Raw genomic sequence first — 14,481 nt, forward strand, 5'->3', positions numbered from 1 at the left:
GTGCAGCAACCACCATTACTTGTTAAATTCTTATTAAGTTGTTTGCACCTAACTGCTTAATAAATGGAATCATTAGGCATTTCTTTTGGCCTGGTGTATTGTGAAAAAACTATAGAAACAGTAAAGGGCAACATGAGCTGAGAAAGTATTGGGGACGTCTGTGGTATATGCAAGAAATACACTAAAACAAAAACGTTATTTCACTGTTCATTTTCTACCTAAGAGATTTTCTAAATAGTCATATAAGAAGGGGAAAAAATATATACAAACATACAAAGTTTTGATTTTTATTGAAATCTTGTGTTAGGTATCAAACAAAATTTGCTTTCTTCCGATAAAAATATTCTCTCAGATGTATCCAGATAACTGCTAAGTCTAAATTGGTCCTCCAATGTCTTGTTTTATTTTTACTGTCCTCATGAAATGTTCATATACACTTAGGATGTTCCAAAAAAAATTTTTATCGCGTAAAGGACCGTACGTGACGACCTCTACCACTGCCTCCACTAACAAACTTTCCTCTTGAGCCTCCACTGCCGCTATTTGCACTTGCCCAGGAAGGCCCTAGTCCCCCACGACCTCTGGAAGCACGGTCACGAGGACTTGGGCGATAGCCTATAAAAGAAAAGAATATAATTTTTAGTTGCAACATCCTTTCCTTTCCCATGACATAAATACTAATCTATACCACCGAGCTCAAACCAAGACAGGGATTACTGTTTGCTCCTTTAAAACCCAAGTGTAAGTTCTGTGAATGTGTTGAAGACCACTGAGTTGTCCACTTTAAATAGGTAAATTGTCTAAACATAAGAATTACATCTCAAATAAAGCTGTTATTTAAAAAATGTCCATTTGGGACTTCCCTGGTAGTCCAATGGTTAAGAATCCGCGCTTTCACTGCAGGGGCACAGGTGTGATCCCTGGTAGGGGAACTAAGATCCCGCATGGTGTGTGGTGCAGCCAAAAAAACAAAAAATTTGCATTTGAAACCAAAAGCTACATCTGACCAGAATTTTGGACTTGACATAGGAATGTTTTAGGGGGGGAAAAGAGGTTATATGCTTACATACACAAGACAATACTGTAAACAGAAACAGGATACAGTTGACCCTTGAACAACTCAAGGGTTAATCCAAGTATAATTTATAGTTGGCCCTCATATCCAGAGCCTCCTCTGCAACCTCGATTTCAACCAACCGTGGATCCTATTTATTGTTAAAAATATCCACATATAAGTAGACAACCCTTGCAGTTCATACCTTCATTGTTCAAGAGTCAACTTATATACTCTACGAAGACATCTCGGTTTACTTTGGTCAAAAAGGTACCTTAAGGATTGATTTTCCTTCTTTATTGAACTATTAAAAAACAGCACACCAACACGGAACTACTCATTATACACACATAGTTCAGAATCTAAAATTCTGAGTATTTATACAGAAGATGTACACTGGGCACTCACTCACAGAAATAAAATTAAATTGACTTTAAAATTATATGTCTACATTCTAAAATATTCTCTCCCAGAATGAGAATATATGACATTCAACAATCTGAAAAGGATTCACCTCCCTCTCTCTCAGAAGTATCAAGTAAGAAGAAAGTGTACCTGTAGAACTAAGTGGTCGTAATGGTGGGAGAGGGCCCCTGTTAAAATTGCTCTGGCCTCCACGACTTTCATTGTAAGTTCCTCGAGGAGTATTCTGAGCACTCCAACTGGAACCTCTTGTTCCCTCCCGACGACTGTAGTTTCCTAAACATAGGCAACATGATCAAAATCTACTTTTTCCACAACTTCAACTGGATTAAGGAAGATATGACATGTTTTTCTTAATTTTCAAAAGCAATGGAAGAGAAACTATGAAATTTTGTACACGGAATAAAGGTAGAGTGGCAGCATCATATGTAGTCAGAAGCAGAGGCTCTGGAGCCAGACTGCCGGGGTTCAAATACTGGTTCTGCCACTTATATTTTATGTATCCTGGTCAGCTAACTGACAAGTTTTCTCTTCTATTAAGTGGGGCTACTAAAAGAACCTATCTCATCAGGTTGATAAGAGTATTACATGCAAAGTGTTTAAAACAGTTCCTAACAAAGTTATGGGTTTATTATTAATGTAAACACCTATGCTCTTTTGCTCCCACCCTCTTAACTCAGAAGCATGAAAATATGTCATCAATCCACTAGTAAAATATAATGTCTATATGTTTATATTTTAGAACTCAGATTCTAAAATCTTGAAAAATTTAAAACAGATTAAATATAACATTAGGAAGCAAGTAGATAAGAGAATCAATGGTGAACTACACAGAACAATCCTAAGGGAACTGTTGATAAATACAACTGTGAAAATTATGTATGGATATTATTCAGAAAGATAAACACAATTCTCAACGTGGAAAGGAAAATAATTAGCCAATACTTCTTTTAAAATCATCACTAAATATGCAATTAATCAAAAATTAAATTAAAAAATGATTTTTCCTATACAATAAAGGACTTTTCAAATAGTACCGTTGGCCTAGAGCCAGATTAACACTAGTAACAGGAAAATACTTTATCTGAATTGCTTCTATTCAAATCACTTCTATTCAATATTCTAATATTAGAATAACTCATTAGAAAACATACATAATTCATTACCTTTTGAAGCAGGTGGTGTAAAAAACCTATTCTGACTGTGAAAAGCACCCCGTCCTCCCCGATTGCCTGAAAATCCACCACGAGAAGAAATCTTCTGAGATACTTTGAGTGGCCGCTTTGGTGGGGGTATTCCATCTTGAGGGACCACTTCTTTACTTTCGGCTGCAACAAAGTCATCCACATGCATAGACGGTGGTCTGCTTGTGTTCTGTTTTCTCTGACGAAAAATATCATGGGGTCGTATACCCTGTCCAAATCCTCCCCTGCCCCTTCCTCTTGGTGGTGGCACAACATGAGCTCGTTTGGCAGGTTCAATGTATTCAGATTTTCCACTATGAAAACAAAAATACTCCATGAAAACTTTCTCCTTTACACATTTCCAGTGAAAATATAAGTCAATCTTTGCAATACTGAAAACTATATATCAACTATTTCTTATCCCAATTTTTTTACTGCAAATATCTCTATGACTTGCCAGGGAAATACAACAAAACTAGCTAAGAATGGTACTCACATTTTATTGATATGAATAACAATTTTTTAAAATAATCCAGTTTGCTCTTTTTCAAACCTTCTGAACTCTCATTAAGTAAAACAATATAATAAGTGTACCAGGTATGTCCTGGTCAAATTACTATCTTTTAAAAAATTCAAGGGCTTCCCTGGTGGCGCAGTGGTTAAGAGTCTGCCTGCCGATGCAGGGGACACGGGTTCGTGCCCCGGTCTGGGAGGATCCCACATGCCGCGGAGCGGCTGGGCCCGTGAGCCATGGCCGCTGAGCCTGTGCGTCCGGAGCCTATGCTCCGCTACGGGAGAGGCCACAACAGTGAGAGGCCCGCGTACCGAAAAAAAAAAAAAAAAAAAAATTCAAAACAATATTCATGACTGAAGTATTATGCCAACTTCCTTTCTCCTTTAATAGTCATGTGTCTATCAAAACATATTTAAATAAATAAGCTTACTTGACCCCAACCAAGATCTTTATTAAAAGAAATTTTACCTTGAAGTTATAAAGGTCTCATGCTTGTGCTTCCCAAGTTTGAACCCTTTAGTAGTCTTGGTTCTTCCTGGAGATGATGGTTCCGACAAAAACGAGCGCTCTAATTCCGAGTGCAAGTCAAAGTCACTACAACATTTTTCAGAGAGCTCAATCAAGTCAACCTTTACCTGCAGTCACAAAAATGAAATAAAACCAAAGATATATCTTAAATGTAACTATTAATGTGACATTACATTTTAAATGTACTATTAACATAACATTTGATTACAGGAATTCTTATCTCCTATAAACTATATTTGAGTCTCATAATAAATCAATGATAGGTCCTTCATCGTTTCAAAACCCAACACCATTGGTAGTTGTAAAAAAAAAATACCTTAGGAATTCAGCTGCTTTCATTTGGGGGTGGGGTGGGTGGCATTCCTACTCACAGAAGGGCTATTAGTCTGGGAAACCTCTGCTGCCTGACAAGGATCTCAGTATTTCTCTATATAAAGTAACAATGGAGTATCTCCAGAACTTTTCCAAAATAATCTGAAAATAAAATACTCCACAAGCCTTGTATAGTCACTACATATTATAAAAGGACTCTGTGCCACAGATCTCCTAGTTCTATGAGTTTAATGAGGTTGCAACCTAAGTCAACTTTCAGAAGAATGAAAATTATGTTTAAGTTTTATTCAAATTAATCAAACCTAAAAGACCAAAAATTTCCCTAAACCCCATAAGGTCATAACCATCATCTCAAGACAGCTGTGATTCAACATAGTTAGAACAAATATTTTCAACCTGTGATGCCAAATATGGTAGCCACTAATTACGAGTGCCTACTTAAATTTAAATTAATTAAATCAAAATAAAATTCAATTCCTTAGTCATACTAGCAACATTTCATTGCTCAAAAGTCACATGGGACTAGTGGCTAACTGGACAGGGCAGATTATAGAACATTTCTGTCACTACAGTTCTAAAGAATCACTAAACAACTTACACTAAAGAAAAAAAATTGTTTAATGCAATCTTAATTCAATTGCATGTGATATTTTAAAGAAGGAAAAGGAGTTCTCAATACACCAAATACACCTTAAATGTGAAGCAAATCATTCTTTTAGTTTTATTGTCCATAATGAATACTAGCATTTTTTGGACCAGGGAATATCCAAATATATTTCTTTCTTTGAGTATCCACTCTTCTTCTGGAGTACCCTTCCTCTTGATTTACAAATAAATCTGATGTTATCGAAAAAATATATATTTTTTTTAAATCAAGAAAAAACAATATATGGTACAATAAGATGTGACTGAAATCATCCTCCCTATGAGAATCATTAAACAGACTGCATTAAAATCTTTAACTATACTTTTACCTATTCAGTATTACGTTAAAGAATGTCAATTTGGATTCATACTATATTATTTTAACAAATATATTTTTTACATTTCCCCAAATTAAGAGCAGATACCACAACAGAGCAGATTCCTCCATTTAAACCCAAATATAGGAATTAATTATAATTTTGTGGGATACTATTCTATACCCTACAAATATAAGAAACCAAAGTGCTTCAGAGTACATACGCAAAAATGTGATTTTCCACTCATTCTCAAATGTACAGATCACTAACTAGAAAGAGGCAAAACAGGTAGCATAAAAAAACGAAGAGTCCTGGACACCATTAAGTGGGCAACTGACATAAAAATGATGCAGTACTAGTCCCAAGACAGACTTTTAACAGCCATATAATATGTAATCTATTTTAGTTCTAACAATATGCAAAAAAACAAACAGAATTTTTTTCTAAATATTTAGTAATAAAATTACTTATACCAAATCCAGATCTGTATCAATCTCTTCAGCCTGAAATGGAGTGAACCACATAGATTTCAACTGATCATCCATGACATCAGCTAGCACATATGCAGTTCTAGAATACAGAAAGTATTTGTTAAAAAGCAGAATTCCAAAATTAAATATTTTAGCTTAACTCCTAAGTAAAACATGTGAACAGCACAATTAAAAATATTACCCTCTAAAAGTATTAGCACTTAAAAAGACTCCTTCAAGAAGCTATTTAAGAATTAAGTATCCTTAAAAACCAGTAACTTGGAAATTAATCCTGTTATGACAAATTTTGATCTTTCAATAAAATAAAACAGAACCCTGGCTTTATTCCCAAAAAGCCAAGTTTATAACACTGTACCAATGTGTAATTTTTCTAAATTTAGAGAATAATTTCATCATATTAAATATTCATTATGCTCTAAAAGGACAGTGCTCCAAAGATCAAGAGGCATATCCTCTAGACCAGGGATCAGTAAACTATGACCCCCATTCTGCCAGCCTGTTTTTGTACAGCCTGCAAGCTAGGAATGGTTTGCACATTTTTAAAGCTTTTTTAAAAAAAACAAAAGAAACAAGCAAAAAGCTATAGAAGTATATGCAACAGAGACTGAATGTGGCCTGCAAAGTCCAGATTTTTTATTATCTAGCCCTTAGAGAAAAATAAGTTGCTGGCCCTCTCTAGATCCCATCCATTAAATATACAATATCTATTCAACCACAAAACATTGCTTGTTTTACCTATTGTTAAACAGATTCTGGAGAGATTCTGGAGCTGAAAGTACTGGTTCTACATCCTGGTCACCAAGAGGTAAAGGATCACCCGATGACTCCAGCATCTGCTTAAGTCCAACCACATTGTCCAACAAAGAATCCAGATTGTCATCATCTTTTGAATGCTCCTAGATACAAACAAAAGCAGAATAAGAAGGTGCAGGTAAAACCTGAACATTTATGCCCATCATCTACTGACTCTTTAGTAGAAAAGGTGGTATTATTTCACTACTAAGAAATTTGGAACACCATCAAGAAATTATCAACTTAACATTAAACATATTAAAATAAAACAAACACCAAAAACGATTGTTGTTACTTCTAAAGAGTGGTAGCAGGGGGCACCCTGCATTCAAACAATAGATAATTCAAAAAGTACTGCCTTCATGTACTCCTTAAAATCCATAATAGTATGGGGACTTCCCTGGTGGCACAGTGGTTAAGAATCCGCCTGCCAATGCAAGGAACACGGATTCAATCCCTGGTCTGGGAAGATCCCACATGCCGCGGAGCAACTAAGCCCACGTGCCACAACTACTGAGTCCATGCGTCACAACTACTGAAGCCCACGTGCCTAGAGCCCGTGCTCCGCAACAAGAGAAACCACCACAATGAGAAGCCCGCGCGCCACAACGGAGAGTAGCCCCCGCTCGCCTCAACTAGAGAAAGCCCGCACACAGCAACAAAGACCCAATGCAGCCAAAAATAAAACATAACAAAATTTTTTTAAAAATTCATAATAGTATGGAAGACTTCACTCCAAATTATTAACTCAGAGTATAAATACCCGACTGAGAGTTCACTGTTTTAAAAAGTCACTAAGAAAACTTGTACAAGTCAAACTGAGAAGAAAATATGTCTTGGGAATGAGCTCTTCTTATTTTGTGTTGTTTTGTTTTTTTACCAAAACAAGCTTCTCTAGTTCAAGGAACAAATTTTCTGGACTTTCTTCTTTGCTTTGTAGAAGCTGTTTTAACTCTGCAGCATTAATACTCATCGTCCGTGATGGATGAGCTCCCTCTACTTCCATGAGACCACTATCATCTCCACAACATCCCTGTAAATGTCACACACAAGTTAAATTTGAGAGCAGAGAAATTTGCAAAAAATGCTTCCAAACTTACTCAGATATTTAAGATTGCTGCAATCTTCCCCTCAATGTTTTTGTTTTTACATCAGTATGAATGGCTGGTTTTAAGAATTAGCTCAAAGCTGAAACAAGTTTTCTTTGAGTTAAGACTCACAAAATAAATAGGTAAACACTTGTATTCAAATTACTGGCACCAAGATTTCTCAACAAAAATATCCAATGACAAATACAGTGGCACTTGCAGGAAACATAATACATTAATTGATACTCAAGTTAATAAAATGCCTGCTATAACAGAGAACTAATGAAAGCTGTATTTGTTTTTCTGGAGATAAGGCAAACAACTAAAGAAAACAGTAACTATCATATTTAAGACTATGTGCGGTCATACAGAAAGTTAACATTTTCTGCTTTAAAAAGTATGCCACATAGGGCTTCCCTGGTGGCACAGTGGTTGAGAGTCCGCCTGCCAATGCAGGGGACATGGGTTCGTGCCCCGGTCCAGGAGGATCCCACATGCTGCAGAGCGGCTGGGCCCGTGAGCCATGGCCGCTAAGCCTGCGCGTCCGGAGCCTGTGCTCTGCGACGGGAAAGGCCACAACAGTGAGAGGCCCGCGTACCGCAAAAAAAAAAAAAAAAAGTATGCCACATAATAAAATGAATATGGGAATGTGAAAAAAATTCACCAGGCAAAACAAATCTCAGTTCATGACAATAAATCCATCCATATTGTCACATATGAAAAAACACTTAAGTAGTTTCAAATCTTCAGAACACAGTCCTGTTTTAAATGGTTCAACATGAATATTAGTCCTACCAATCCAAATGTAAGAGTCAGTATTTTTAAATTAACAGTAACAATTAAAATTTGTTTGTAGCTCCTACCATTCGTCCTATAACTGGACACATTTCGGTGAAAACTAAATGAAAATTATTCTTCACAGATTCCCACTCAAACTGATACTGTGCTTGAAGCACACTTGTTCCTTTCAGAAAACACTAGACTGAGGAAGTCATTTACATTGTACTATGGAAGAGGACATACGGTTTTAATAAGAAATTCAATAAACCATTATGTCTACAAGGGTTTTAACTGCTCTGTTTGGAGGTAGCAATGAAGACTAGGTTGACGATGGTCTAGTTCATGTTTTATTTTTAAAAAATTAAACTAAATGAGTTAAAAGCAATCAAAATGCACTAACAGACTGTGAAGTTATCTTTAAAGGAACTGTCCCCTACATGTTGTTAAAATGTATGAATTACAGACTAAATTTATTTTATAGAAATAAGTATATTAACCAGAATACAAATTATCAAGGCATCTATCTGACTTCTTTCCTCACTCTTAGTTATTCATACCACTTTAACCAGAGGTGGTAAGTTCAGTATAGCTGAATCAGAAAGTACTATAATGATTATTATTTTTAAAGGTCAGGGAAAACAGAAGAAAATCAGTTTTTTAAAAGAGAGGGGAAAAACTATGAACTAATTAAAATATTTGGAACGATGTAAAATTTTCATCTCTCTCTACTATCTTGCTTTTTCATTATTATAAACAGAAACAGTTTTAAACAACATAAAACGCATTTTAAATTCTATTCTACTTGTTATTAAAAGTAGTCTTAGAAAATCTAAGGTCAAATTTATCACAATTTGATGTTTTCTATATATACATTACTGCGAGAAGTAATAAAAGAATTTTTAAGGAGATTTTTTAAGCTACACAGTTATTTCAGAAAAATGAAAATTCTATCAAATTTGTGATACCATTTCAAATCTCCTTAATCATTTGTCAAACACTTCAACTATTAAATTATACAAGACACTGTACAATTACACTGGGAAAAAGCTAGCAAGACATGGTCTCTGACCTAAGTGACCTAACAGTCAGATAGTGGAATAGGAAATGGGAAATAGGCATATAAATGATCTATAAAAAGAAATCACTCAATAACATGCTGTGAAGTGTACAGAAAGAAAAGTAATATCAAAAGGCTTCACAAATTGGGATGCATTAAAATAGGCACTATAAATAGGCATAGTTTGACCAGGGCAGGGGTGGGATGGGGGTGGGGAGGGGAGGGGGAGGGGGAGAGGGGGAGGGGGAGGGGATGGGAGGGGAGGGGAGGGGAGGGGAGGGGAGGGGAGGGGGAGGGGAGAGGAGGGGGAGAGGAGGGGAGGGGAGAGGAGGGGGAGAGGAAGGGAGGGGAGGGGAGAGGAGGGGAGGGGAGGGGAGGGGGAAGGGAGGGGAGGGGAGAGGAGGGGAGGGGAGGGGAGGGGGAGGGGAGGGGGAGGGGAGGGGAGGGGAGGGGAGGGGAGGGGAGGGGAGGGGAGGGGAGGGGAGGGGAGAGAGAGGGAGAGGGAGAGGGGGAGGGGAGGGGAGGGGAGGGGAGGGGAGGGGGAGAGGGGGAGAGGGAGAGGAGAGGGGGAGAGGGAGAGGAGAGGGGGAGAGGGAGAGGGAGGGGGAGGGGGAGGGGGAGAGGGGGAGAGGGAGAGGGAGGGGGAGGGGGAGAGGGAGAGGGGGAGAGGGAGAGGGGGAGAGGGAGAGGGGGAGAGGGAGAGGGGGAGAGGGAGAGGGGGAGAGGGAGAGGGAGAGGACAACAAACTAAGAGAAGCATGGCCAAGGAGATACATATAGTAGATGAGACTTATGGATGATGGCTCCCAGTAAGGGAGAAGTGTTTGCAAAGGTAGCTTTTTGGCCATACAGTGAATAGTCTTGAATGTCATGCTAAAAAGTTTGGAATTTATTCTACAGATATGAAAAGGTATTGTAGGGTAGAGTGATATGATCCGACGTCTGCTTTAGGAAGTTATGAACTCACAAAGAACTATTTAGAATGTACCAAAGAAGTAAATGTTTGGAAGGAAAGTGGAGAGAAGGCTGATACAGTACTCTGCAAGAAAATATCAATAAACAGCTAAGAGTTATACAAAAACTGAATATAAATTCTGGAGTGGGAAAAGTACAATGAGTGGAACAAAAAATTCACTAGAGGGACTTCCCTGGCAGTTCAGTGGTTAAGACTTCACCTTCCAATGCAGAGGTTGTGGGTTCAATCCCTAGTTAGGGAGCTAAGATCCCACATGCCTCTCGGCCAAACAACCAAAACATAAAACAGAAGCATTATTGTAACAAATTCAATAAAGACTTGAAAAATGGTCCACATCAAAAAAAAATCTTTTAAAAGAAATATTTATTTATTTGGCTGTGTCGAGATCTTTAGCCTGCGGCATGCAAACTCTTAGTTGCAGCATGTGGAATCTAGTTCCCTGACTAGGGATCAGACTCTGGCCCCCTGCATTGGGAGCATAGGGTCTTAGCCACTGGACCACCAGGGAAGTGCCCTCCCCAAAAAAAACTTAAAAAAAAAAAAAAAATCCACTAGAGGGGCTCAACAGCAGATTTGAGCTGGCAAGAAAAAAGGAACAGTGAACTTGAAGAGGGTCAACTAAGATTATCCATTTTAATGAACAGAAAGAAAAAAGAATGAAGAACAAGCATAGCCTCAGAGACTTGTGAGGTACCATCAAGAACACCAACACACACATAATAGAGTCTCAGAAGAAGAAAGAAAGAGTCAGGAAAAAATATCTAAAGAAATAATGACTGAAAACTACCCAAATATGATGAAAACATTACACTTTCAAGAGGATCAACAAACTCCAAGTAGAATGAACTCAAAGAGATCCACTCTTAGCTACATCATGATCAAACTGTCAAAAGCCAAAAAAAAAGAGAGACTCTTGAAAGCAGTTAAGAGAGAGGTGACTCAACTAATAAAATATTAACAACTGATTTACTGTCAGAAACCACAGAAGGCAGAATGCAGTAGGAAAACATATTCAAAGTGCTGAAAGAAAAACACTATCAACAAAGAATTCTATAACTGACAAAACTATCCTTCAAAAATGAGGGAGAAATAAAGACATTCTGAATTCTTTGTTTTAAGTGAGAGAGAATCTGTCACTAGCAAACCTACTCTACAAAAACTACTAAAGGGAGTCCTGCTGGGTGACATGAAAGGATATTAGACAGTAACCTGAACCCACATGAAGAAACAGTATTAGGTAAAAGGCAGTATAAACATATTTTTGTAACTCTTTTCTTCTCCTACCTGAATTAAAAGACAACAGAATAAAGCAATAATAATAAAACTGTGAAGATGGATTCACAATGTATAAAAATGTAATTAGTATGATAACAGCACAGGAACAAAGCTATATTGTAGCAGTTTTTGTATACTACTGAAATTATGTTGGGATTAATCAGAAAGAGACTATTAAATTAAGGTGTTAAATGTAGTATCCAGGGCAACCACTAAGAAAATAACTTTTTAAAAAAAGGTAAAAGAGAGAAAAAGGAAATTAAAACAGCACAGTAGAAAGCATCTGTTTAAAGCAAAAAAAAAAAGGAGATAAAGAAAAACAAAAAGATATGTAGGAAGTAAAGAGCAAAACAGCAGACATAAATCCTACCTATCAATAATTAAACATTAATGGTTTGAATATACCAATCAAAAGGGGAAAATTGGCAGAATGTAAAAAACAAAACAAAACATGATCCAACTATGCTGTCTATAACAGACACACTTTAGATTATAAAATACAAATAGGCTCTACATAAAAGGGTAGGAAAAAATATACCATACAAACAATAACCAAAATAAAGCTAGAGTGGCTATACCAATAATACAAAATAAAAGTTTAGACAAAAGCTATTACTAGAGACAAAGAAGGACATTTTATAACAACAAAAGGGTTGATCCATCAGGAAGATATAACAATTATGAACATATATGCACCTGACAATAGAGCCCGGAGATGCATGAAACAAAAACTGACAGAAGTAAAAGGAGAAAGAGACAATTCAACAATAGTTGGAGACTTCAGCATCCCACTTGCAGCAGTGGATAGAACAACTAGACAGAAAATCAACAAGGAAACAGAAGGCTTAAACAACTATAAACCAACACTCCTAACAGACCTGTATACAACATTCCTCCAAATGGCAGCAGAAGACACCTTCCTCTCAACTGCACATGAAACATTCTCCAGGATAGAAAATACCCCTAGGCTGTAAAAGTAGCCTCAATAAATTTAAATGGATTGAAATCATACAAAGTATGGTCTTTGGCCACAACGGAATAAAACTAGAAGTCAGTTACAGAAGGAAATTTGGGAAATTCACAATTATGTGGAAATTAAACACACTCCTAATAACCAAGGGGCCAAAGAAAAAGAAAAATTAGAAAATATTTGGATATGAACAAAACCAAAAACATGACATACCAAAGGCAGCACACAGAGGGAAATTTATAGCTGTAAATACTTATATTAATAATGAAGAAAGATCTCAAATCAATAACCTAACCTTCCAAGTTAAGAAACTAGCAAAAGAAGAGTAAATTAACCCCAAAGCAAGTAAAAGGAAGGAAACAGTAAAGATTAAAGCAGAAATAAATAAAATAGAGACTAGAAAATAGAAGAAAAATCAAAGAAACCAAAATGTGGTTATTTAGAAAGATCAACAAAAGTGACAAACCTTCAGCTAGACTAACAAAAGGGGAGAAAAAAGGAGAGAAGACTTAAATTATTAAAATCAAGAATGAAAAAAGCGCCATCATTAACAACCTTACAGACATAAAAAAAGTTTATAAGGAAATATAAACATTTGTGTGCCATCAAGTTAGTAATGTAGTTGAATGAAGAGAAACAAATTCTTAAAAAGACACAAACTACTGAAACTGACTCAAGAAGATACAGAAAATCTGAACAGATTTATAAGTAAAGCTATTTAATTAGTATCAAAAACACTTCCCACAAAGAAAAGCTCAGGTGGCTTTACTGACGAATTCTACCAAATGTTTAAAGAATTAACAACAATCCTTCACAAACTTCCAAAAAATAAAAGAGGAGAGGATACGTCCTAGCTCACTCTATGAGGCCAGAGATATCACAAGAAAGCTACATACCAATATCCCTATTGAATACAGACCCCAAATTCCTCAATAAAGTAAAGCAAACTGAATCTAGCAGCATATCAAAAAGATAGTACACAACGAACAAGTGGTATTTATTCCAGCAATACAAGGTCAGTTCAGCATGTAAAAAGCAATCAATGTAAAATATAATAGAGAGAAAAACAACATGATCATTTATTTCAATAGACACAGAGAAAGTATTTAACAATATCCAACACCCTTTTTCATGATAAAAACACTCAGTGAACTAGGAATAGAAGGGAATTTCTTTGACCTGATTAAGGGTATCTATGAGTAACCATAGCTAACATCATATTTAATGGTGAAAGACTGAAAGCCTTCCCCCTAAGATTAGGAACAAGACAAAGATGTCAACTCTTGCCACTTTTATTCAACATGCAATGGAGGTTCTTGCGAGGACAATAAAGCAAGAAAAAGAAATAAAAGGTATCCAAATTGGAAAGGATACCACTCGCATTTAGAAAAGTCTAAGGAAACCACTAAAAACACTTTCAGAACTGATAAACAAGTTCAGCAAAGTTTCAGGACACAATATCAATATATGGAAATCAACTGCATTCCTAAACACTAGCAAAGAACATTCAGAAATGAAATTAAGGAACAATTCCATTTACAACAGCATTTTTTAAATTCCCAATTTAATTAGAGGCATAAACTTAACAAAAGAGGTACAAGACTTACACATTGAAAACTACGAAACATCATAGAAATACAGACAACCTAAATAAATGGAAAGCCATGCCATGTCCATGAATATGAAAACTTAATAGTACTAAGACAGTTATATTTCCAAAATTGACCTACAAATTCAATACAATCCCTATCAAAATCCCAGCAGTCTCTTTGCAGAAATTGACATAGAGACAGAAAAGGAAATTGGTGGTTGCCAGGAGCTAGGGGAAAGAAGGAATGGAGAGTTTCTGTTAATGGGCACACAGAGCTTCTTTGTGGAGTTATGAAAACATTCTGAAATTAGATAGTGGTGATGGTTGCACAATTCTATGAGTATACTAAACCCCACCAAATTGTTTAAAAGGGTGAATTTTATGGGATGTTATGCAAAAAGGAGCAAAAAGGAGAAACCAAGGTAACAGCAGTGAAATACAAAATAAGGAATGAAGTATGAAAG

The 14,481-nt window shown here is 36.5% G+C and overlaps 1 protein-coding gene across 2 annotated transcripts in view; it reads right to left on the reverse strand.

The window, feature by feature from the left end:
• Positions 1-268: 268 nt before the first annotated feature.
• The window catches only part of VIRMA (vir like m6A methyltransferase associated), a 61,821-nt gene continuing 47,608 nt past the window's right edge, over positions 269-14,481 (reverse strand). Inside the window, exons 18-24 of one of the 2 annotated variants that reach the window (XM_032609817.1) lie at positions 7,162-7,314; positions 6,225-6,385; positions 5,472-5,568; positions 3,644-3,810; positions 2,644-2,975; positions 1,610-1,753; positions 269-615 (exon numbers count right to left, since the gene is read on the reverse strand). In XM_032609817.1, the coding sequence (XP_032465708.1) occupies positions 461-615; positions 1,610-1,753; positions 2,644-2,975; positions 3,644-3,810; positions 5,472-5,568; positions 6,225-6,385; positions 7,162-7,314 (1,209 nt within the window). In that variant the 3' untranslated portion in view covers positions 269-460. The remainder of the gene's footprint in view (positions 616-1,609; positions 1,754-2,643; positions 2,976-3,643; positions 3,811-5,471; positions 5,569-6,224; positions 6,386-7,161; positions 7,315-14,481) is intronic. The other variant, XM_032609818.1, reaches the window with a different exon arrangement.

This window comes from Phocoena sinus, chromosome 17, assembly GCF_008692025.1.
Source record: "Phocoena sinus isolate mPhoSin1 chromosome 17, mPhoSin1.pri, whole genome shotgun sequence".
In the NCBI taxonomy this organism is placed as follows: Eukaryota; Metazoa; Chordata; class Mammalia; order Artiodactyla; family Phocoenidae; genus Phocoena; species Phocoena sinus.